This window comes from Natrix helvetica (assembly GCF_964273705.1).
Source record: "Natrix helvetica genome assembly, chromosome: 7".
Taxonomy (NCBI): domain Eukaryota; kingdom Metazoa; phylum Chordata; class Lepidosauria; order Squamata; family Natricidae; genus Natrix; species Natrix helvetica.
Window position 1 is genome coordinate 29819784 of NC_138558.1, and position 25169 is coordinate 29844952.

Genomic DNA, 25169 nt, shown 5'->3' on the forward strand with positions numbered 1-25169 from the left:
ATGAGAGGGGTGAGGCTCTGCCTCCCCTGCCTCCCCTGACCGCACGTCCCTGCGCAGAGTAAATAAAGTGAAAGAAAAGTTTATAAAGCATTTAAGAGTGAAGAAAAGCCTTTCTCGTGCATGAACCCAAGAAGTCCTATGTTGTTTGCAAGGCTTCCTTAGCTGGTTTGAAAGCCTTCCTGTTATCTGCCTGTTTAGGAGTTCACACAGCTATTTCATTTTGCTGGTTCCTTTCCTTCTTCAAAGAGAGCTGCTTCATTTGCACTAACCATCTCTGTGAACCATAGGAAACCCTTTTATTTGTGTTTTTGAAGTCACACAGCTGTTAGAGATTTTGGAGGCATTAAGCAGTTACAAGTGCTGGGCTATAAGTCAGGCGAACATGAATTGTAATTTTGCCTCAGGCAGAGAAGACAGCTGGGTGACCTCAGGCCTAGGAAGAAGGAAGTGGCAAGCCACTTCTGAAAATGTTTACAAGAAAACTTCCTGGATCTGTCCATGTATTTGCTTAAGAGTCAAAACTGACTTCAAGGCATGCTCATGGGACAAGTGGCACTGCTAAAGTAGCAATCTGTTTTATGGGAAGTTTAAGGAAATTGTTGAAATTGATACTATTTAGCTCTGCATACAAGGACTCTAGGTGTCATTTTTTTCTCTAACAAATATCACATTTAAAAATGAGTTTCTTTCGATCTTAGATTAAAAAGTCATAAAAATGATTTAAGATATACCACACATATCAAAGAATAATAAGAGTTGGTTGCAATTAGATATAGGATATACTACTTTCTTCATTTGTGTCAGAAGCATCACAATTAAAATAAGGCACACTATACAACATAACATTTAAAATACAAAATTCAAATATGTACAAATGAGATTTTCCCCAGAAACTAGCAATATTAATTGCATTCTGTCACGCTTTCATGAAGTCCTTAAGTGTACACTGAATACATATGTGATGTTTTCTGCAGGTCACCACAATCACAAAGAGCAGAATCCACCATGTGTTCAGAGCATCTCTGGATCTTGCTGCATCTATGTGCAGTCTATAATATTCCTTTTGTCACTCTAAGGAAATGAAAATAAGATTTTGACAAAACAGGATAGGAAGAGAATTGAATTTTTGAACTTTGGTTCTGGAGAGGACTCCTGAAAATACCATGGACAGCCAAGAAAACAAACTGATGAATCATCGAACAAATCAGAATCAGAACTTCTCACTCTAGGTAGAAAACCCAACTCTCTAGAAAAAGGCCCAGTGCTGGGAAAGATTGAAAGTTATGAAGAGGATCAGTGGTGGGATTCAAAATGTTTTACTACCAGTTCTGTGGGGTGGGCGTGGTGGGCGTGGTGCGGCTTGGTGGGTGTTGCTTGGTGGGTGTGGCAGGGGAAGGATACTGCAAAATCCCCATTCCTTCTCCTCCCCACTAACCTGCTTTCCAGCTTTGTCCAGTTTTGTTCAGGGCAACAAAAGAAGATCAGCTGGGAAGCAGCGGGCCCAGCCTATTTGCCCGTTCTCCAAACTACTCAAAATTTCCACTACCGGTTCTCCAAAACCTGTCAGAACTGGCTGAATACCACCTCTGAAGAGGATGACAACCAGTTAACAAGTTTGATGGAGTCAGTAACAGTGGCAATGAGGCCACTGTTGAAATGCCTGAAGAACCAAGATAGGAACAGATTATCCTGGAGAAAAATATCTGGTTGCTAAGAGTCCACAACATCTGAATGACAGTCAGTAAAGGATCAATATATAAATGTTACTTATTTTACTAGACTTCAATGCCATGCAGTCCATGCCTGACTCTGACCTCCTTAGATCAGGGGTGTCCAAACTTGGGAACTTTAAGACTTGTGGACTTCAATTCCCAGAATTCCCCAGCCAGCCATGCTGGCTGGGGAATTCTGGGAGTTGAAGTCCACAAGTCTTAAAGTTCCCAAGTTTGGACACCCCTGTCCTAGATCGGTAAGAACACGAAAGGCTAAACTTAACAACATAAACGCATAACAAAACCTATAGTAATATACGATGGTGATAAATAAACGCTGTTCACTGTTGATAGTAACTGAAGCACGGAAGTATGAAGCGACGCTGACAACAACTCAAAGCAGCAGCTTCAACCATTTGCTGCACCTTCTCCGAAGCTGCTCTGAGAGGTCCACGGACGAAAGGCGCCTCCGCGGAACCCCACGCAGCGCCTAAACAAAAGGACCGGCCTGTCCTGGGCGGAGCGTTCGGTAGTCCGGTCCCCCCCCTAGGCTCCGCCCTGCTACCATGGCAACGGGGACGCGTCCTTCTTCCCCTAGGGAGGCTGGCGATCGGGCAAGGGGATTCGGGGCAGCTCTTGCGTGGCCATTCGGCTCTTTCCTCGTCGTCTTCTCCAGTGGATTGATACAAACTGAGGTACGTGGGTGCCGGCGCAGCGTTTAGAAACGGGGTGGGCGCCTGTGCGCGTAAAGATAGCAGCTGGTCAGCAATACTCCTCCGTCGTTGTGCCCCGAGGGAAGAAGGGAAAGGCGACGCGGAGCCGTTTTGCCTATCGGAGGAAAGAAAGCGTCGCTGGAGTAAGAAGCAGGGAGAGTACCCACTGCAACGAGTGGCTTCTCTTTAACTTTGAGGATTCGCGGCCTTTGAGGCACCGGGAGCCGAGTGGGGGAAGCGGCTCCTTAATGGGGATGCTGAACCCTTCTGGAAGGAGGGCATTCGGATACTGCAAACACGCGTGGCAGCGTTACACACGCGAAGAAGCTTATCGGAGTTTCCACGAAGGAGGTGGAACTGCCAGCCCGGGACGGCGGCTCCTGAAGAAAGCGTAAAGGATCGTCCTCAATTTACTCAACTTCCCTATCCTAGCCGTTGATTCCCTGCATAAGGTCACACACCGACGATCTGCAGGGGATCTTTCCAGCAAGGGCAGCTTTTCTTCTTCGTGGTAGACTAGATGAGATGTGGACCAGATTAAGGCGGCTGTCAATGTTTTAAAAACATCTCCAAGCAAATAAAATAATATATATGGGGTTCCCCCCTAAGGTTATATTTCCGTACCCATAACCTTTAAGAGAGCATTGGCTGAAACTACTTGACTTTTGTAATACCTCAATTGGGATCATTTTCAGCTCAGTTTTACTTGAGGAATGCACTACAAGTGGACAATAGTTACTTCCCTTTTGCCAATCTAACTTGTTCAAATATATGTCTAAACTTTGTTTATTATTTTTGAAGGAAAATATAGAAAATGTCATTAACTAGAAGTTTTTAGGAATAAAACTTGGTATAAACTGAGAGAACAATTACAAGAAGAGTAAAATAATTAGACATTCATCCATCCATCCATCCCTCCCTCCCTCCCTCCCTCCCTCCCCCCCCCCCTCTCTCTCTCTCTCTCTCTCTCTCTCATGGTTGTCCATCTTAAATACATGGGTCTATGAAACTAACAATATTAAAAATGATAAAATACGTATACAACAGAACATAAAACTCTAGCAGCTGGGAAAAAATTATAAAAGCCATAATCAAACGCTCAACACAACCAAGGATTGTGCTCATAACCACCCTTTCTCTTTGCAACAGTGGTTTGATTTCCCACAATTAGATTGTCCAACTAGAAGTTCAAACCACTAGCAATTTCTCAAGATTAGAACATGCAACATTGTCTTCAACCTGTCCTCAGTGTTTTGAGAAGGTAACTTCCATCCATATCCAAAGGAGTGATTTCCATTTTCTGATAACACAAGTTGGGCTGTTCAGTTTATCTGCTGCACTTTGTTTGCAAGCAACTACCTCCACTCCAGCTGTGGTGGGAACAATCCCTCCCCTTGAGCTGCTCTCTTAGAATGAGTCGCCTGCCCCCCCCCACTTTTTTTAATTTATCAAGTTTACTAAACTTTGTAGGTATTACCAGGTGATACTGACAACTTTCCCATTCTGGCTCCAGCAATAGGCTGAATACTAAAACTGTTTGTTTACCAGATTACACAAAAGTAATCTGATAAATTACACAAAAGTGAAAACTACTGAGAAGGAGCCATTTGACTGTAGTTTGTCAACTGATGTTGCATTTTCATGCTTTTGATATGGTCAGTTGTCTAATTAATAAAGTTAAATTAAACTACAAAAGTAAGCTGTTGACACTTGTTTTCACAACAGGAGTGGGAGGAATAAAGAAGAGGGACACCCACAAATTGGCCTCTGGAAACACAGCCCATTCAGAACCCCAGGCCGTCACTATTGACTAAGTAGAAGAAAATGTTGAAGAGGGATTTCTTAAGCTGACCTCATTTCCTGCCTGTTTATGCAGATGATCAAGCAGTTTAAGGTTGCAGTGTGCATAAGGCATAAGATACTGCCTTTGTTACAGCAAGATGCCCTAAATGAGCATAGACTGCTTTTTGAGATTAACATTTCTTCTTCTTTAATCCAATTTCTTTGTTTTAATGAAGAATAAAGCACACTACTTGCTCTTTGCAGACCTAAATGCTGTATCTTAGCTTTATAATTTAGAATTATAAAGCTATACTGTACTATAGAATATACAATAAGAATCACTGTATAAGAAACTGAACAGTATGGTAGATGTTCTTCCCCTCCATTGTAATAAAAAAGAAGTACTGAACAGTACAAGTGGTGTTTATAACCAGTTTGGTTTCTCAGGTGTGTGTGTGTGGGTGTATGTGTGGGTGTATTATCTTTAATCCAGAGATGATTTGTCAATTATTAGCAAAGCATTGCACAGATTTTGAATACATGTGATCTATTTCTCAAGTAAAGATAAAAGTTCCCCTGTCCAAAAGTGTCTGACTTTAGGACACAGTGCTCATCTCCGTTTCTTGGCCGAGGGAACCAGCATTGTTCAAAAGCATTTTCTGTGGTCATGTGGTCAGCATGGCTATACACCAAAGGCACACGAACACTGTTACCTTCCCACCAAAGTGGTACCTAATTATCTACTTGCATTTGCATACTTTTGAACTGCTTAGGAGAGAAGGATACATTTTGCTGTAGTAAAAATACAGAATTGTTATCAAGTGATTCAGTTTCTTTGCTATGATTCCTATGAATTTAATCATGATAGCTACAGAGGTAATATTTAGACAATTCTTCTTCCAGCAAAAGGATAAAAATTGTCTTCCATTAAAGCATCAAGGAAAACAATCTACAATAAAATAATATTCCATAACAAAAATAACGGAACTACAATATTGTAATAAGAACAACTATAACTTTGGTATACATTTATGAATGTAGGGGCTTATTTCCCTTTGGAAATAATTTAATCAGAAGGACACTACTAAAAAGATCACTACATTGTAAACCAAATTTATTTGGGAGATCTGGCTGTTTTTGTTTTATGTGGGGGATTAAGTATTATTTTAACATATAGTGGGTCCGAGTATTTGATAATAATTTACCTCTTTTGAATACATTGTATAGTTTGCCTATTCTGAGATTTTTACCTAGCTTTCATTTGACATCTTATATTTTGTTTGATTTCATTAAACTATAGCATTATAGTATTAAAGTTCCTTCATTAGGCTATATTATTAAAGTTCCTTTAATAATAAGTATAGCTAATTATTTCTTATCTTTTTCTATGCCAGCATTTTATTTTGAAACCGAATACATCATTTCTTCTATTTTGATTCTATCTCATGGTAAATATTCTTTTACATCAGGGGTTCCCAACTGAGACAATATTCCAGGAAGTGCGAAAACATGGGTTTAGAAGTATATTTAGTGTATATGCATAATTATATGCATATAATTATTTACTTTTGTAAGGGGTGTGAGAATATATCAGACGCATTCTAGGGGTGCAGGTTATAGAAAAGGTTATGAACCTTGTAACAGTTACATGGACTATTCCTATCAGAAAAATCTAGATCAGACTAATTGTCCTGTATCTTATTTATTTATTTATTATTTATTAATTCAATTTATAGGCCGCTCCCTCTCCACCAAGGGACTCGGGGCAGCCTATAAATTATCTTAATTAATAGTGGGTAACTATAGCATCGGGTGCCCATATATGAGTAATAGAGCTTCAGAAGCAAATGGTTTTGGCTTTAATTCCCATTTTCTTTCCTGAGAAATAACAGTAAAAGATACCTGAATGCTGTAGTACAATTATTTAAATCACTTAAATGAACTTATAGACAATGAACAAGTTTGCATGCTATTTTATTTGATTCTCTGATAGAGAAAAGAATACCTTTTCCATCATCCTTTTTAGCCACCCATCTCTTCTAATTATTCCACTGCTCCAGTGAAAAGAAAGATGGCCTTCAAGATATATGGTGAGTTCATAAATGAGGTCATGCAACCTCTCTATCTTATGCTCAAGCACTACGAGAAAGTTATATTTAGAGAAATCTTCTGGACAGGTGGATGTCCTATTTTTTTCCCTGACTTTTGGTATGTAGACTAATGGCTTTCTTTCTATAGTATGTGAGTCAAGAATAAAGGATGGTCAAGGGTGGAAATCACCAGTACTGACTTGCCTGATCAGAAGGTTTAGGGCAGGGGTGTCCAAACTTGGGAACTTTAAGACTTGTGGACTTCAACTCCCAGAATTCCCCAGCCAGGGAATTCTGGGAGTTGAAGTCCACAAGTCTTAAAGTTCCCAAGTTTGGACACCCCTGGTTTAGGGCCCTGTTAACGCCCAGGTAAAAAGCAATAGGAAGTAGAAAGCAATTGGATAGCCTAATAATATTCTTCCACCTAGGAATATATCGGTTCATATTTCTTCCACCATCATTGTTTGGGGACTCCTTGGGTGAGAGGTCAGAATTAGAGTGCCCTTTGTCCAGATTTGACTGGTGTGACTATTGCAGTCTTACTGCAGTCCAGTAGAACCCATTAGGCATGGTAGTTTTAAGTGTTGAACGTGAGAGTTCTATTCATCCCTTAGATATGAAAGATATGAAAGCTGGCTGGATGACTTTGGGCCCAATCCATCTCACGAGTTGTTGTTATGGGGGAAAATATAAGGTGGAAGCATTATGTACATTCCCTTTAGCTGTACAAAAAAAAGATGGGATATTATACAGATAAAGGTGATTTGCTTAATGATCGCGGGTAGAACAGAAACATCAGTGTGGTGCTGTGAAATTTCACTTTACAAATGTCACAGAACTTCAGGCACAAAAGACCAAGTCCACACGCAAAGGTTCAATTAAGTTGATTTATTGTTAAAAACATACACACAGAAATCTTCTCAACTTTAACTTGCCAGCACCTGATTAAAGCTAGATAAAGATCAATAGCACTCGAGAAGGGTTGGACTTAGTTTACTTATCACTACCAATGGATTCCAGGCTGATCTCTCTTTTCACTCCACCTCCAGTTCTGCCATTCCTGCTTCTACAGCAACAGAGTTGTTGCTCCCAATTTCAGTCAATAAGTGAGAGCTACCTATGATTTGTTACCTTGTCAAGTTAGTCCAGATAAGAAGCATAAATGACTATTGTTCAATTTCCAATAAACTATAGCAGAGTCAGAAATAAACATTACTTTATTGTAAGGTTACACTAATAGAATTTTGAAAAATGAAGTATTTCACCCCTTCCTTTAACTCTCGAGAAAATTGGGGAGGGTCCCTTCTAAAATGCTTCCTGAATCTACTCTCCTTCTGTGAGCTGAAAAATATTTTACATGCGAATGGTCTAGTTGGCAGATCTTTCTTCCATCTCCTAAGGCAGTGAGGGCTAACCTTTTTCTAAAGATGTGCCAAAACTGTGTGTGTGCGTGCTATTGTGTGCGTGTGTGTGCCCACCCACCTGCGCATGCACAAATGACCCCCACCTGTGTATGCGCCCACCCCCACCGAGCATGCGTGAGCAACCCCCACACGGGGAGGGAATTTTCCCCCTCCCCATGGTCTGGAGGCTTTCCTGAAGCCTGGGGAGGGTGAAAACAGCCTCCCCTGGCCCTCCAGAGGGCTCCAGGGGACTGATGGGGGGTGGGTGGCCATATTTGCAATGAACTTCCGTTTGACTCGTTGGGCCTGTTTTTTGCCGTCTCCTGACTCTGGAGGGTTTCCTGAAGCCTGGAGAGGGCGAAAACAGCCTTTCCCGGCCCTCCGGAAGGTCAAAAATCAGCCGGCAAATATGGCTCCACATGCCACCTGTGGCATGCTTGCCATAGGCTCGCCATCAAGGTTCTAAGGTCTTTCCACAACAGAATTTTTTTGGAAAGCATTCTAGTGATTTTCATCTACTGTCCTAACCCTATTGTCCTAAGGCCATGTAGATCCACGAAGATTTGGTTTACACCCCCCCATGCACTGGATTGTTTTAATAGATACATTCTTTCTATGATGAGAGTGTATATTATTATTGCGAGTCTCAATTATGTGTTGCTTGTAAGTTGCTTTTACCTGCTAATTTTGGTTGTGTATAATATATTTTAAACCTTTTCTTTTATTGCTAAACAAATAATTCCCTCACCACTGTCAAACTATTCACTAAGACTGCATTACTACCATTACTATTAGTCTTCTCATTGTTCCTATCACCCATCTCCTCCCACTTATGACTGCATGATTCTAACTTTGTTGCTTGTATCCTTCCGATTTATATTGATATTGATTGTTTCCTGATTGCTTATTTGTACCTTATGACTTAAATGTTGTACCTTATGATTCTTGATGAATGTATCTTGTCTTTTTATGTATTCTATTCTGTCTGTTCTGTTCTATTCGATTGCCTCTTATTGATGTGCCATTAAAATTAAAATTGTAGGAGGGTTAATAGTCTATGAAATAAATACTTTTTAAAGTCCTATCTTTCCTGTTTTTCTATGTACAGTTTTCTATTTCTGTCTCTCTTCTCTTTGTTTATATTTTATTCTTACGGTGGATGGTTTATTTATTTTTTCATATCTGGTGTACTATTGGGAGTTGTGAGTATTGCTGGAGGATATCAATTCAATAAATTGAATTAATAAAGAATCTTTTAATTGAAGAATAAGAACAGCCAAGAAATATTGCTGACCAGCTGCTACATGGTCCACTAGGATACTGAGCAAGAAGAATTGTCTAAATTACAATAGAAAATAAAACGGAAGGGGGGAGAATGGCTTTTTAAGTATTGGAACTGCTGGCATTCCCTAACTTCAGATAAATTTGTGTTGGGCCTGGAACCTGCCTGGAATTTTCTCATTGGAGAAAGATTTGCCAATTCTGAACTAAATACATTACTAATTTTACACATACACACACACACACACACACACAATTTTTCCATCATTTAAAACTATCATTTTCTTCTGATAAATGTCGTTCTATTTTAAAAATGAAATACTATATCTTTCCCTACAATAGTTCTGACAATTAGTGAATATGCCTTTGGGGTTTGTTGAGTTATATTTCTGCCTCTATTAAATGTTTGTGTCTTGAGGCCTGCCAACAGGATTTACAATACCTACATTAAGTTAAATTTAAGAGTAAGGGTCCTCCTGCTGCTAAGATTGTCAGATCACAGAGGTACAAAAGGAAGGAAGTGGCAGCTGCAACTTTAACAATACAAAGGATAAGCTAAGTATGTTGGAAGAAGAATGTAGTATCATGTATAAAAATAAACAAAATCCTTTTACCATTTATGAATTCCAAAATGATTGACAAGTCTATTTTGTTTTGCTGTGTTGTTGATATTATTCTCCTTAAAATAAATGCTGATTCAGTTTCATACAAGACTAATAATAATATCTTATTATTGCAGGGCATTAATTGGTAATGTATACTGACATGTTAAATATTCTTACATGCACTAATTTTATCCATAATTTGTTCGTTTTAGTGATGGCTACAATTTAAGTGCAGATTTTGACCGGAATATAAAAGTAGATATATTGTACCATAAATCACCTAAAATTTCCTTTATTTTGATCAATGACCATTGTAACAAAAAACCTAGACAAAAACAAAAGCAATACTGTAAGGCAACTGGGTAAATAATAAAAAAAATACAAAACAGAGATTATTGGGTCCTAAAGAACTCTTAAAATTTTGATACTTAATGTAATATACAGATACTCCTTGATTTACAGTAATTTTTTTAGTGACCATTCAAAAATAATAACTTTGAAAAAAGTAACGTACAGCCGTTTTTCACAGTTCTGACTGTTGCAGGATTTCCATAGTCATGTGATCAAAATTCAAATGCTTGGCAATTGGTTCATATTTATGACGTTGCAGTGTCCTGGGGTCATGTGTTCACCTTTTGCAATCTTCTGACAAGCAAAATCAATGGGGAAGTCAGACTCATTTAACAACCATGTTACTGACTTCATAACTGCAGTGATTCATTTAACAACTGTGGCAAGAAAGGTCGTAAAATGAACTAAAACTCACTTAACCACTGTCTCACTTAGCAACAGAAATTTTGGGCTCATTTGTGGTCATATGTTGGGGATTACATGTAGCATGGTAAAACAGATGATTATTAATTTTAATAGATGAAATATTAAACTTAATAATAGATTAAAACTAAAGTTCAGGACTAAAACTAGTAGTATCAATAATATCAAATAAAACAGCAGAAAAAAAATTGCCCATGCTTTACCTGCTCAATTTAAATCTTCTTAATTAAGTATTGACAAATTTAGTTCTTAAGTACTGACAAAATTGATTTTATAAAAAATAACTTTAGTTCTTCACTCTCATAATTCTTATTCTAATGTAATAGAAGCTATGCCTCTAGGTTCAACATGTTTCATAGAAAATGTTTGGATTGTAGAACTGCAGGGAAAACGTGTTTTAATAAATTAATTGAGAGCAAGCGTGTCTGTTATTTAAGAATGTCAAATGGATAAGAGGTTAGGCCAGGAGATGAATTTACATCTTCTTAACTATGCATCATTTATTTTATTAGTCAAATTGATCCTATTATATACCCAGATACTACAGTCATATCTTGTCAGATGGGATTTAAGGTGTCTTAATGTATGTCTGAATTATTTCTGTCAGCAAATATTTGGAATAAATTTGGAATGTCTATGCAAATTGAACTATCTGATGCTAATTTTTGAAATATTCTATATTTATTTAGTTCAGAATGAGTTTGTTTCCTCAAATACCTATACAAAGTCCCAGATCACATCCAAGTATGGAGGAGATGAGATGCACTTCACCATCTCTTGCAAGGTATACATTTTTTTTAATTACCTTTCTTTCCAATTCATTTGTGATTCTTTGACATTTAAACTTTAGTAACAGAATAATTATAATACAGTAACAATCTTGCTAAAATCTATAGTTGGAAATAAATGTATAAAGTAAAGGTAAAGGTTCCCCTCGCACATATGTGCTAGTTGTTCCCAATTCTAGGGGGTGGTGCTCATCTCCGTTTCAAAGCCGAAGAGCCAGCGCTGTCCAAAGACGTCTCCATGGACATGTGGCCAGCATGACTAAATGCCGAAGGCACACGGAACACGGTTACCTTCCCATCAAAGGTGGTCCCTATTTTTCTACTTGCATTTTTACCTGTTTTCGAACTGCTGGGTTGGCAGAAGCTGGGACAAGTAATGGGAGCTCACCCTGTTATGTGGCACTAGGGATTTGAACTGACTGACTGGTGACCTTTCAGATAGACAAGCTCAGCATCTTAGCCACTGAGCCACCGCATCCCCTAAATAAATGTACACATAAATACATACATACATACATACATACATACATACATACATACATACATATATATATATATATATATAGTAACCAAGCCACAGTAAGAGTCTAAATTATATATTCTGAATTAAAATTATAATATACATCAAAAATATACTAAAGGTAGAATCAAAAAGATTTTCACATTTTAAAATTCAAAATGACTTTTTGAAATTGCACTTATTATAAATAGCTAGTAGTTATTAATAGTGCAGCATATTACGCGCTAGAGGTTTAATTTACATTTTCTATTTCTTCAGACAGCTGTTATTGGGGATAAACTCTATTCCCTCACTTTATTTGTCACCTCTCCATTGCAACTGTTGTTGATTGTGATGAACCCACATTTTCCAATAGAGAAATTATATGCCTTTGTACCCTTCTTTGGAAATTAGAGGAACTGTTGACATATATCAAGTTTGCACCTTTCATAAATGCTATGTTGTAGAAAGAATAGTTTCTCTTAACATACCAGAGGTTGTTTGTAATGAGCAAGAAAGCAGAAATATAACACAGCTCATTTTTGCTATATTTTGTCAGAATAAAGAAGCTTAAAATATGGATGCATGGGAAAGAGATATGTCATGCAGAATTAATACCATGAAACCTATTTCTACATAGATACGTCTGAGATTCCTTATCAGTTCCTTAACATTTTTCACCTCAGGGAAGCTACACTTGGATCCTTTTTGAATTGTGAGACCATGTAAATTCTGAGTATACTTTATTAGTTTGATATATTTCCATATGCAAAGATCTGTGTACAATGTTGTAATAATCTAACTGCAGATCTGATGGCAAATAAATTCTATTTCCCTTAATTTGCCAACTTATGTTTGCATTACATACATACAGAGAGTCTCGGAAAATTAAAAATAAAATGGAAATAGGAAAAGTCATACAGCGAAAGTGCACAGGTATCAAATAGAGAAATGTTTAAATTAGGGTTATTTTTATACCCTAAGATGCACAGCAATATGACGTTATTGCTTTAAGTATGCTTAACAAAGAGCTGTAATCCATTGGATATTTATGACTAAGATGCTTGTATCAGTGGTGGGTTGCCAATTTTTTCTGCATACGCAGAAGTGTCTGGGTGGGCAGGCGGAGCCTCCCTCCGCCCCTACTACCAGTTCGCCCAATCCGGGTTGAACCAGGAGCAACCCACCTCTGGCTTGTATTCATACATATTTTTATCTCTTATTCAGGAATTTACAGTAATCTGTTTAAAGAATATTTGTATAAACCTATGAATTTTGTGTTATTTTTGGTTACATTTATAAAAAACACTTTTTTTATTTGCTGTTCATGTTTGAATCTGCTACTAGAAGACCAATGTCCTATGGCCTCCTAAAGACTTAGCATGGCCACTCTGAGGGCTTCATATGACTCTGAAATAATATGGGCAAGAAAATGATTAATTTTTGCTACATCCCCCGTTAAGCTTTCATAGCTGAAGGTTGAATTGCACTTGAGTCTTCTCAGGTCTTAGCAATGTTAAACTATTTCTGTCCAGAAAAGGTTGAAGTTAGCATATAGGCCCTTGTTTTCACAGCAACTGTTTTGGCCTTTAATTAAGGTAGTTTCATTTTAAAGCTATGCATCTGCTTCTTGAAGAAAAATGCAATTTCATCTAGAATGGGTACATTGCTTGATGCCTTTTTCCTGAACTTGAGATCATCCAATAGGAATGATAAGATTTACACACATCCAATGTTACACCACTGTTCTACTTTGCTATTTGTCTAAGACAATATCCTCTGGCAGTTATTATCACTTAAGAAAGCAAATTCATTCTGCTTGCCCTGGATAATTTGATAAGTGGACAATGAATATGAAGGCAGTTATTTTTTTTTCTCTAAAGCTACATTTATTAATCTACAAAAAAAACAAAGATTTGAGATAAATTTGGATTTTAAATTTTTTTACATGTTTATAATATGCTTGAATTCATCAATTTTTCAATACATATCTGCCTTTCTCTGAGCAAGGTTTAGTTTGTAATACATGGAGCGTATTGTAATATTAAGCCATCTTTCAGTATTCTTTATTTTTAAAAAAAATTAGGATGCATCTGATCAAAGGAAAAAATGCCATAGATCGTTATTTGGCCATGCATATCAAAGGATTTTCAAAACAAGAAGCTGCTGCGTAAGTAAGATCTTTTTGAGAATTTTATCCTGCAACTTTATTATTTTCTTTGTTTCTAATGTTATTCATTGATATATGAAGTTCCTCGGGCAATTTTCAGAAGAACATGGCATTTAAAAATTAAAATTGATATTAAATAATTATGTTTCACACTACTTACCTTGCATATATTAAAGGTGTTAGATCACTGTCTATGTTTGGTAAATGATTTACTGAATCACTAGTGCTTTTACAGCATTTGATTTTCTATTAGCCATTAAAAACATATATTTTTCTTTCATGTATGTTTGCAAGCCGTTCAAGGATGAACTTTTATTTCCAAAATGCAACTACCATTTGCAAAGTTGACTCTATGAAATTCACCAGTGTTTTTGAAAGATAAATTTAAAAACTCCTAAGAGAAAAACCATTTCCTGCAATAGCAAAATAGATAAATGCATTTTATAACATTTTAAAACTGGGTATACTGTAACATTTTAGTGTTAGTCATTTTCAGAAGTGTTTCTTGTTTGCTTATGCAATTGAAACTATTGCAGTAATTCATTTTCTGTTCAGAAATTGCTACTTTAGCCATTGATACTTTAAATACATGTAAAAGAAATATCACTGCAGATTAAATTTGATCCTATTTTTAAGCATGCAAACTTGGAGCAGCTATTTTTTATATTCTTCTGAATTTTCTTTTTATGGTATTATTTTCATTATACGCTGTCATTAAAAATAAGTCATTGCCTTGTTTTTAAAACAAGATGGAGTTTAAAGGATACGCTTGAACCCTAAAGAACTTTCAAAAAGCTCTGATTTGACATAATCAGTCATATAGTAGAAAGCCATTTCTTTTGAGGATTATAGAAGGGTTTTTTTTAATGATTTTTATGAACTCCATTTCCAGAGCTTGAATGTATGCTTCTTTGGTTTCTGGAAAAATAACTTGCATGGGCCCATCAATAAACTATACAACTCTGGCCCTCTGCCTTTCCCCTCTTGCTTTTTTTGATAAGAAAATCTTTGATGGAGTCCCAAATGATTCCCTTTGATCATGCTTCAGGTTGCATATTATGGAGGACATAGGGCAAAAATGCTCTCTTATTTGGGAAAAAAAATCTTTAAAGCTTTTGATGAGAGGGTACCTCTGTGCTAGTACCTGCACCACATTGGGATCAACTGTAGACTTGATTATCTCTCTATATTTTTTGGTTTTGTGAGCTGAGCCGATTTATTTCTGACTCTGCTATAGTTTATTGGAAATTGAACAAAAGTGGTAAATTCTTTGCCTTAACTGTAGCTTTGTAATCTTTATTGGTGGCATTTTTCCCACTGTGGTAAATTCTTCCTTCATCTTCTAACCTTTATCCTTGCCTCTCTCTATCTCACCCATAGAGCTTCAGTGCCTTATTCCCATAAGCCTATTTTTTATATAACTATTTAGAATTTGTTTCTCCCACTTACCCAGTCCAGCTCTTTAAGCAACATGCAACAATGATCACACCACTGAGAAAAGAATCCAATTGCAAAGTCGCCAATGTGCCATCATTCTACCTTCACAACTCATAGCTTTTTCAATTCGAAAGACAAATTCCGTCAAGGTGGCTGCAATATCTTTTGCAGGCTTCCCATCACAGCAGTGTCAAGAGAATAATTTGGGGTTCCAACATGAGCTGGGGTTTCATACCAGACAAATCATAGTATGAGTAGTTCCTAACAATAGACTGTAGTTCTGTAAAATCACGCCAGTATTCATTGAAAAGATTTTGTTTCAAAGAAATATTACAGTGCATGTATTTCTGCTTAGAAGTATTTAATTTAATGAGATTTATTCCCAGGTAAATAATGATAGGATCACAGATTTAAAATTATCCCTGATGAATATATTGAAATGTTCAAAATCAGCCTTTTCACTTTTTGCAAGCAAATTATTCAAATAAGAAATGTATAGTTATCTTCCCATATTTTGATGCAATGGAATAATAAATATAATTATTCTTCAATGTATCTTAGCTGATATATATTATACTCAGGAGCTGAGACTTCCAATTTTTAGCTGATATATATTATACTCAGGAGCTGAGACTTCCAATTTTTAAAAACTTTCTGGACATTTTTCTTTTTTAAAAAAGGCTTCACCCAGAACAGATTACACAGTAGACATGGTAAACATAACATCCAATTTGTTACGGCCTGGATGTGAAATTGTAAATTCTATCAAATGAAACAAAATCAAATGTTAGTCTGAATAATCCTGTTTTTTGTGTTCAGATTTTAACTACAAATCTGCATTCCCTTAGTTGAATTAATTGGCATTGAATTTCTTTCTCAAGAAGCCCCCATGGAAGTAATCTATTAATGTGGATTAAACATTTGATAACTAGTCAGGTAAGACCTGCTCCACTAATATATTGCATGTCTTTATTCAGGAGCAAGTCTTATTGTCACATACAGTAAATGTACTTCTAAGATTACAGTCTTACTTGCCTTTGCCAAAATTACTGTCTCCTATAGTTGTCCAAGGTTCTTTATGGTCAGTGTTGTCTTAATTATATTTCCCCTATTCCCAATGAATTAACATTTGTATCTTAGTTCTGTACATTGGAGATGTATAGTATAGTATATAGTATATCCATAACTGAATGAGTTCTCCCCAACCTTGGATGCTCTCAAAGTCCCTTCAAAAATTGTTATTATAATATCTGATATGACAGAAAGTGAAGAACATGTACACATTTTAGGAATAAATTAGTATCTTGTGGTCCTTGTACATTTTTGGCCTCAGTAAAAATCTAGTTTGGTTACTTTGAATCTATAGGATATTTTTAATAACACATTATATCCCATTCAACTCAATGTTGAAGTGATACTGTCCAGGAAAATATATATATACATCGTTATAAAATATATCATTATTTTTGAATGCATTCCAATGTTAATATTATATATGTGTATATTATTATTCTGTATTAAAATTTTTAGTGATCTTGCTTGCTGTGACTAAGATTCTGTGTTTTCACTAACCAACTTTCTTTGGAAGTTAATGTCTCCTTTGAAACAGAGAAAGGAATATAGTTCTATTCAAAAACATGGACACTCTATGCCTTGCTATGATGTAATGTTCTTAAGAGAGTGCTAAAGAATACGGTTATGGAAGAGATAAATAGTTTGCTTTCTTTTAAAAAATATTCTATGCATTTTTGTAATATGGAATATTTTCTTTTGAGAGATTAAAAAGTTCTAATCAACTTCAGTACATTATGTAGAAGTTCCATTTTCTAAACTCTGCAAAAGAAAGTTTCATATTTAATGGGAAATCATGAATAATTCCATTTATTATCTACTTCTTCCTTTCAAAGAAATGATCTGGATAAAAGGCGGGGTGAATAATTTCAAAAAATGCAATACATTTTTAATGGGAAGGTGCAAACTACAGATTCTCATGACTATTAGCAAGTGTAGAGGAAACAGAATTTTACTTGCAAAAATTCATCACATTCTAGGAAATATGAAATAAAAGTCATATTTTAATGAAGAAGAATACTGAATGTTTACTTATTTACATACATTGTTTTGCTAAGTTTAAATCTATAGTTTGCTCCTTTCATTTCTCAATAGTTCACCAGTACTTGGCAGGAAATACAAGAGCAAGTAAATAGCTGTGCTTTATTTTAGTGTGCATAGAATACTATGGAAAAGTTTATTGTGAAGTGATAGTAAATACCAGTAGGAATTTGCTTAGCCTGGAATATATGGAGTAAATTTTCTGGGCTACACAGAAATTCTGCCTTTTAATCTTCCTGAACTCCTTTGGACTGATTTCCCCCCTTGTATGTTACAAAAAGAATTCAACATGAAAATCTAAGGTGAATATCCTATTGATGCACTGCAAATATAGTACTTTTTTCTATGATGTTCACTTTACATAGTGCAATAGTCCAAAATAATCCCCTCTTAAAAAAAAACAATACTCCATCATTTTAATATAATGTTGAATTTCAATGAAAGTGTTTTTTAAGGATGCATGGAAGAAGGTGGGGAGGCATGAATCTGTTGCAGAGATTCTTGTTCTCAGAACACTGCATTTAAACCATAGACCCTTTGTTCATTTTGTCTGCATAAGAGAATGTAAACAAGGACTTTTTCCCCGAACTCACATGTCATAGGAAACTATAATTAGTTAAATAGTTAATACCAAAACTGTTTCCTCAGTAAAACAAAGAAGTTTCTCTCTGCATATAAGACTTTCTTTCCAAAACCATAGTCTTTGAATTTTCTTTCTGAATTTCAGAGGAAGATTTCAATAGGACATTACTTAGAATTCACGATAGTGTTGGGCTTAATTAAAATTATTGACTTCTTTTTGGAAGCATGATTAAATAGCCACAGGAAGGATATCAACTTCAGTTTTAAACTATAATCTGTATTTTGTAAATGAATTGCTAAATGAAAGTATAAATACATATACTTAGGCTTTGCATAGAAATGTTCCAGAATAAGGCTATAATATTACATAAAGTTATAGAGAAGTAAAATAGATTAGAATATTATACCATATATTTCACTCCCCCCCCCCCCCCCACCAGTATTTTGAAGAGTTTCTGCTCTCAAAATGCCTTTCTCGTATGTGTATGTGTCTACCATCCATCTGGAAAATAACATGTAAAATAAGATTTAGTATACAAAGCTTTATGTCATAATCAAACTTTAATCTTTCAATTTTACAGAGTTACTGATTAGTAAATAAGTTAGGCTTCTTTTAAGTGAACACATTTAGAAGTACAAAACATTTGTCACATTAGGAATGAACAAAGCTGATCTGGAGAAATATTTCCTGAAGTGTGATAAAAAAATAATACAGCTTCTTCTCATTGTCTCAGAGCCTGTATATTTTAAATGGGCTTAAGATATTAATATTCTAACTGAGTATTTTTCATACATACATCCCAGTTAACATATTGCTTTTATAGAGATTTTTATATTGTAACATTTATTGATATATGAAGTAATAACTTTACTTATTTAATATATTGTATAAAGTAATATAGACTAAAATTTAAATGTTGGTTGAAATTGAGATTTGTTTCCCCTTGTATCTTGTAAATAACATTGTAAATAGCTGCTTTAGGTAGGCGCAATAGTAAATATGGTTTCACATAAAGATCAGTTTTCTATAAATAGCCATCATATTTCAGTTACTTAAAATTTGAACATTATAAAATATCATGGATAGTGATAATATATATTTTGCTTGCATTTCAAACGGTAGGTTGCTAAGAATATGCTTATGAAGATGTCAATTTGACATCTACATTTTGGTAATGGTATTCTGCATTCATATGGTTACAAAAACCAAAATAGGTGAGATAATATTATTAATATTCATATTTGTACATCACTTAATTCAAGCATCATTATCTTTTTTCTGAACCATAGATTAGATTAAATAACCATTCAAGTTGATAAAAATATGTTCAAAATAAAGTTTTATTATGTAATATTTAGAATTAAAATAAAAACAACTGGAATTACTCTATGCTGAATTCCTTATCATTTTACTATCTACCTTAAAACATAGACACTTCAATATTATTGCTAAAAGTTTTGCTTTTTCAATTTTATATTTGTAAAAGTAAAAAAAAGGCAATATTTGGAATATGAAAGTGGTTGTTCACAATTACAATAAATACCCTGTTAAGAAAATATCCAGTATATGTTAAAATATTTCATTACCTGATCAAACAGCTTATTACATTAATAAGTATTTATTTTTTTAAATGCTTTAGTAATAATCCTGCCACTAGACTTGCAATAAAATTTAAATAGCAAATTCATTCTACTATTAAATTTTAGAAAGTTCTATATATTCTGCATCTTTAAGACCAATCTACAAATATAGCACTTATAAAGTTAAGGATTTCTTAGTGCAAGCTAAGAATTTTTTACCAATGAAAGAATATTTGTTACCTGACAAATATGTAATTCCTGAAATGTTAACTATTTAAGAACTTGAATAAATATGTTTTATAACAGTTTTATCTCGTACTTTTCTGCATTTTCATAGGTATAGATAGAAGCTTCAAACTTTATATCTAATGACTTGGCCCAACTTTTTAAAATTAGAAAGTACAGTATTATCTTTTTATTGAAAAGTCTTAGACATGTTGGCAAATATAAATAATTAAATTATGTTCATACTTGAAGCAGGGAAAAGAACAACGTACAAATTGCAATTAAACAGAGTAAATAGCAGTGATTTTTTTGGTGATGCTCATCTTTTAAAATAATGACTTCTGAAGAGACTGATATAAGATGTATTGACAACCAATTTGGGTTAGTGGTTAGGCTAGAGGTCTAAAGCAGGAGACCATGAGTTCTAGTCCTGCCTTAGCCATGGCAACCAGCTGGATGATTTTGGGCCAGACTCTCTCTCTCTCTCTCTCTTAGCTTAACTCACCCCACGTGTTATTGTTGTGGGGAAAATGGGAGAAGGAAGTTGTATTGGATATGTTTGCTGTAAAAATAATAACGGTGGGATACAGGTAAATAAAATAAGTCAAGGGCTGAGATACATCAATATATAATGAAATGTTAGTTTGCACAACTGTAAACTAAAGTTTGGAGAGCATATTAACCGCAATGCACTGAGTTTGGAGAGCATATTCACTATTACCTTTGGACAATAAATCAGTAGTTGCCCAACCCAACAAACACAGTAAGATCTGTATGAGAATACCTACATTGTCTGCAATGTGGCTTTATTATTATTATTTTTACAAGTTTGCCATCCTCTCCATTCTAGAGGCACACCAGGATTGTACACTAAATTAGAGTGGTTTCTTTACATATTTTAATTTTTAACTTTGCCTTAAAACACCAAAATCTCAATTTAAATGCTTTTAACAAGTATAATTATTTTGAAATTGCTCATTTATCTAATGTTTTCATAATGGATGCAGTCGTTTTGAAATTAGTAGGAACATCCACAGGAAAAAAAAATACTTGGAGTATCGGACCCAGAAAACATCATATATTTGTTTTTGTTCCACAACTTTCATTTTATTCAAAGTATTGCTTGAATAGTAATATTTAACTGCAGTATGGCTATGTTTCCAGTAGAGGTCCCCAGAGGCCATTATAATTATTTAAAAACTGTTTTGGGAGACAATTTTTGTGAGCATTAATTTTATTAAATGTTATTGATTTATAAAACATAATTTTAAAATGAATTTTCAAGTTTAGCTACATATTATAACTAACAGGATGTTATTGCAATTTGGAAATGAATGTTTATCAACAGGACCATAACAGGTTATGAGATTTTAATAATCAAAAATCTTTAGCACATACTTGTGATATATTACTTTACTTTGGTGACAGCTCCATAAAGCTCTATAAAGTTTATCCTATTTTTGTCTTCAATTTTTATTAATTAATTGATAACATGAAAATGTAAATTTTGATTATTCAAGCATAAATCAAAATCCAAAATTCATATTATGACAATGCATTTTATGACAAATACTTCATATATATTGTTTGATTGCAAACTACAACCAAGATCACATTGCATTAATCAGTGCAAGACTAAAGAAATCATATTTTTGCTATAGTAATAAAATTTGCTTTAGTGAAACGTATCATAGTCTGACCTCACACATTACACAAGCTGTAATATGTTCATTATGTAATATAGTAAATATGAACTCTTTTCGGTTATTTAAGAAACTTTAGTTAAGCAGATCCTGACAATGTAAGCAGATCCTTAACCAATGATAAATGTGCATCTCAAATTTAAAACGGTGTAAGAAATTCAAAATTACATGCTAATAAACTAGGTTTACTCATGTGAACAAGGTAAATGATCTACAAACAAGCATTGCTGGGTTCAAAGAACTTCCTAAATCAAAAGCAAACAATCAAACATAATAAATTGGCTAGTAGTTGATCTATTTAGGAGAGTGCTGTATTTTTTTTAAAAGCCAGCTGATGGGTAAAGATTAGAAAAAGACCAGGTTAAAAGAAGCTGCACTGAGACAATTCCTGTCTTATTTAGGAATAACATTTGCACCTAGTTATTTAGGAGTGCCCTTTTAAGACCTTTTCTATTTTCTACTCACCAAGACACTTCAGTTTTGAAGCCAGAAGCATAGGAGGAAACTCCTAAAATTGTGAGATTTTCAGCCTGTGACATTTTACTTTTGTACAATGATCTTTTTTAGTGAGCACAGAATTATCTTGCAGTGAGTTTAGGCTTTAATGGAGAGCAAAGCAAAACACCAGAGTTTCTCCCAAAGGTGATTTTTCAAGAGGCAATTGAACTTTCTGGTTTTTCTTTGAAGACATTTTACTTCTCATCGAAGAAGGTTCTTGGATGAGAAGTGAAACATCTTCAGAAAAAAACCAGAAAGTCCAGTTGCCTCTTGAAAAATCACCTTTGGGACAACCATGACCTGGATGACTGAGAATCTCCATACAGACACCAGCGTTTCTGAATACCGCCTTCTTTCATCTTGCATATCTCCAACTCTTTCCGTGTATTGTCTCTGATCCTGATATATTAAAATTATGGAACCATAACCGTGACTTGCATATAATGTTTGCTGTACAACTCAACATGGCTAGAAAACATGGGGACTTCACAATGACACAGTAGCTCCTCTGCTATAGAACACCTTTCCCTACCAGACATACTTTTTATGGTGTTCGGTCACAAAAAGAATGCCCACTTCAATTGTGTTTGTCTTTCATGCTTATTTTTTACACCTTTCTCTTGTATTTTGACTTATAGTTTAATTTCTTGTACTAGCTTGTACTATAAAAAACTATAATGGTTTGGCTCCTTTTAATCCATTCAAAAGTTAATAATTAATATTATTTACTTAGAGTCTACAATTAATTATAAAAGCAAAATCCAACAGATAGACTAAGTAAAACAAAAGAGTATAATGATATAAAATTATATTTATTTACAATACTTATTTATTTATTTATTTATTTATTTATTTATTTATTTATTTATTTATTTATTTATTTATTTATTTATTTATTTATTTATTTATTTATTTATTTATTTATTTATTAGCACTTATATACCGCCCCCTCTCCCAAAAGGGACTCGGGGCAGTGTACCAATTTCTTTGATATTTCTTACAGAATCTCCCACTTCACAATAATTAAATATCTGTACAGGTAGTTTTTGACTTACAACCATTTATTTAGCAACCATCCATAGTTACAACAGCACTGAAATAAGTGACTAATGACTGGTCCTCACACTTAAAACTGTTGCAGTTTTCTTGAAGTCATCCAATCATATAACCCTGGCAACATGCATATATTTATGACAGTTGCACCGTCCTGGGGTCATATGATGTCAGTTAAAAACCTTACTAACTGGCTTCCAACATGCAAAGTGAATGGAAGAAGCCGGATTCACTTAATGACTGTATGATTCCCTAAACATCTGATGTGTTTCACTTAACAACCAGGGCAAAAGGTGATAAAGTTGTTGTCATAAGCCAATTGCGATCTAGGAAGGAAAATTCAAAATTACTGAGATATTTGTAAAAGGGTTTTTTACACTTTGCATTCAACTTTTACATTACATTGCATCTGTTTGAGTGGACTTTCCAGATCTTACAGCTCTTTTTAAAATCAATTACTGCTGGCTGCTCAGTGTAATCCTACTTATTGGAGTAGCCACATTTTGTTTTGTTGTCTTTAAGGTCGAAAGCCAAATTTGGATTCAACAAAAGAAATATCCTGCACCATTTTTTTTTTAAAAAAAATACTAATTCTTATTCTTAACTCTTTAAACCCTCGGTATTTTATTTTTCTTTTGGTCATCTTTTAAACAATAACAAAAAAAAGTTTTCTCCTTTTCATTTTGTTTTTCTTTCTATAGTTTAGTATATGACTGTAAATTGAATCAACACACTGAGAGATGAATGAAATGTTTTGTGCCTCAGTTACCCTTGGTGAACTCACAGATGTGATTATCTGCAGTCACATAGTGGTGCGATTGTTTCTCTTCTCGGAAAAAGTTGAATAATCACACTGTCTAATCTTGCTGGAGTTAATATGCCTCCGAGCATATTTTTATAATCGAAGAGGCATCCGAGAAAATACACATCAGCAATTGTAGGAGTCACTTTCTTATAATGAATTAATTCAATTGACATTCCTATCTGACTTCAACTGCAGAAGATTTATAATGTGGTTTTGGTAGAACCAGAGCAGCTATTTGGTCTCCTTCAAAATCATGCTGGCACTTTTAAGTAAAAAATTGGTGTAACAACCACTGCATTACCTTTGCATTGTATTTGCATATTTAATCATATTCGTATGTTGTGTGAGTTTTTTTAGGGATAATCAAGAATGAAAAAAACAATTAAAACCAGCCTTTTCAAATTCCCAGTTACCGGAATTCATACAAGAAGAACGTCTGCATAGACATGCTGCAGCAGGGTTATCACAAGTCTTTTGCTGAGCTTTTTACTCTGATAGAGAAGTGGAATGCCTTGAGGGAGGCTGGAGGGCCTGGGTCAGCCATATGGCTGGAAAAGTCCCTGGAGGAGCAGCCTGATAAGCTGGATCAGCTTCACTATTTCCTGACCAGAGCTGAGGCAGCCCAGCGATCAGGTAAACGGGGATTCTGGGTAATGGAGCAGCAATGTGTGCCTCAGGGAAGATTTCAGTTGTTTCATGTGTGAGCTTGAGATTCTTCTGGAAATAGCATTTTTCAGCTTTAGTCAGCTAAGCTGTATTTTGGGAGCAAATGATGGGGAATTCGAAATGATGAATCCCAACGCTGGAACGAAACATTCCGCTGACAAGATGAATCTCTGCAATGAAGCAATTAGGATGCTTTCGATGTATTCATGCTATCATCACTCAATAATCACTTTTCCTGAGAAGTCATTGTCTAATATATCACTTTTTAAAATTTAAAACATCACAATTTTCAGATAACCATAGTAGCAGCTTTTCAAATTCATTTCTTATACATGGCATGTATTTCTTTATTTGAAATGTAAATTCTTAACGTGTTCCATTTAAGTTGTAATCCTCATAATCTTGTCGTTGAATGTCACTCTCCAGGGCAGCATAGCTGTATAGTGGTGCACACCTTTAAATACCCTAATTTTAACAAAATATAATTCATGTTGATATGCTGAAATAGGAGCCATAAGATAGGGAAATATGAGAAGCTAGATGGATAACTGAGAAAACACATCAAGACTGCTTCTCTTGACAGAGAAAAGTGAGGAAAGAAACCTTGCATCATTTTGAAAAAGACTATATGATTGTCAGTTCTGAAATTAAAATATGTAATGAATGACTAACATTAGACTTCAAATGAGA

The 25169-nt window shown here is 34.9% G+C and overlaps 1 protein-coding gene across 2 annotated transcripts in view; it reads left to right on the forward strand.

Annotated features, from left to right (window-relative positions):
- Positions 1 to 2301: 2301 nt before the first annotated feature.
- Positions 2302 to 25169, forward strand: part of TTC29 (tetratricopeptide repeat domain 29) — a 95033-nt gene continuing 72165 nt past the window's right edge. For both annotated transcript variants that reach the window (XM_081960080.1, XM_081960081.1), the window contains exons 1-4: positions 2302 to 2407; positions 11050 to 11144; positions 13734 to 13817; positions 24223 to 24446. In XM_081960080.1, the coding sequence (XP_081816206.1) occupies positions 11056 to 11144; positions 13734 to 13817; positions 24223 to 24446 (397 nt within the window). In that variant the 5' untranslated portion in view covers positions 2302 to 2407; positions 11050 to 11055. The remainder of the gene's footprint in view (positions 2408 to 11049; positions 11145 to 13733; positions 13818 to 24222; positions 24447 to 25169) is intronic.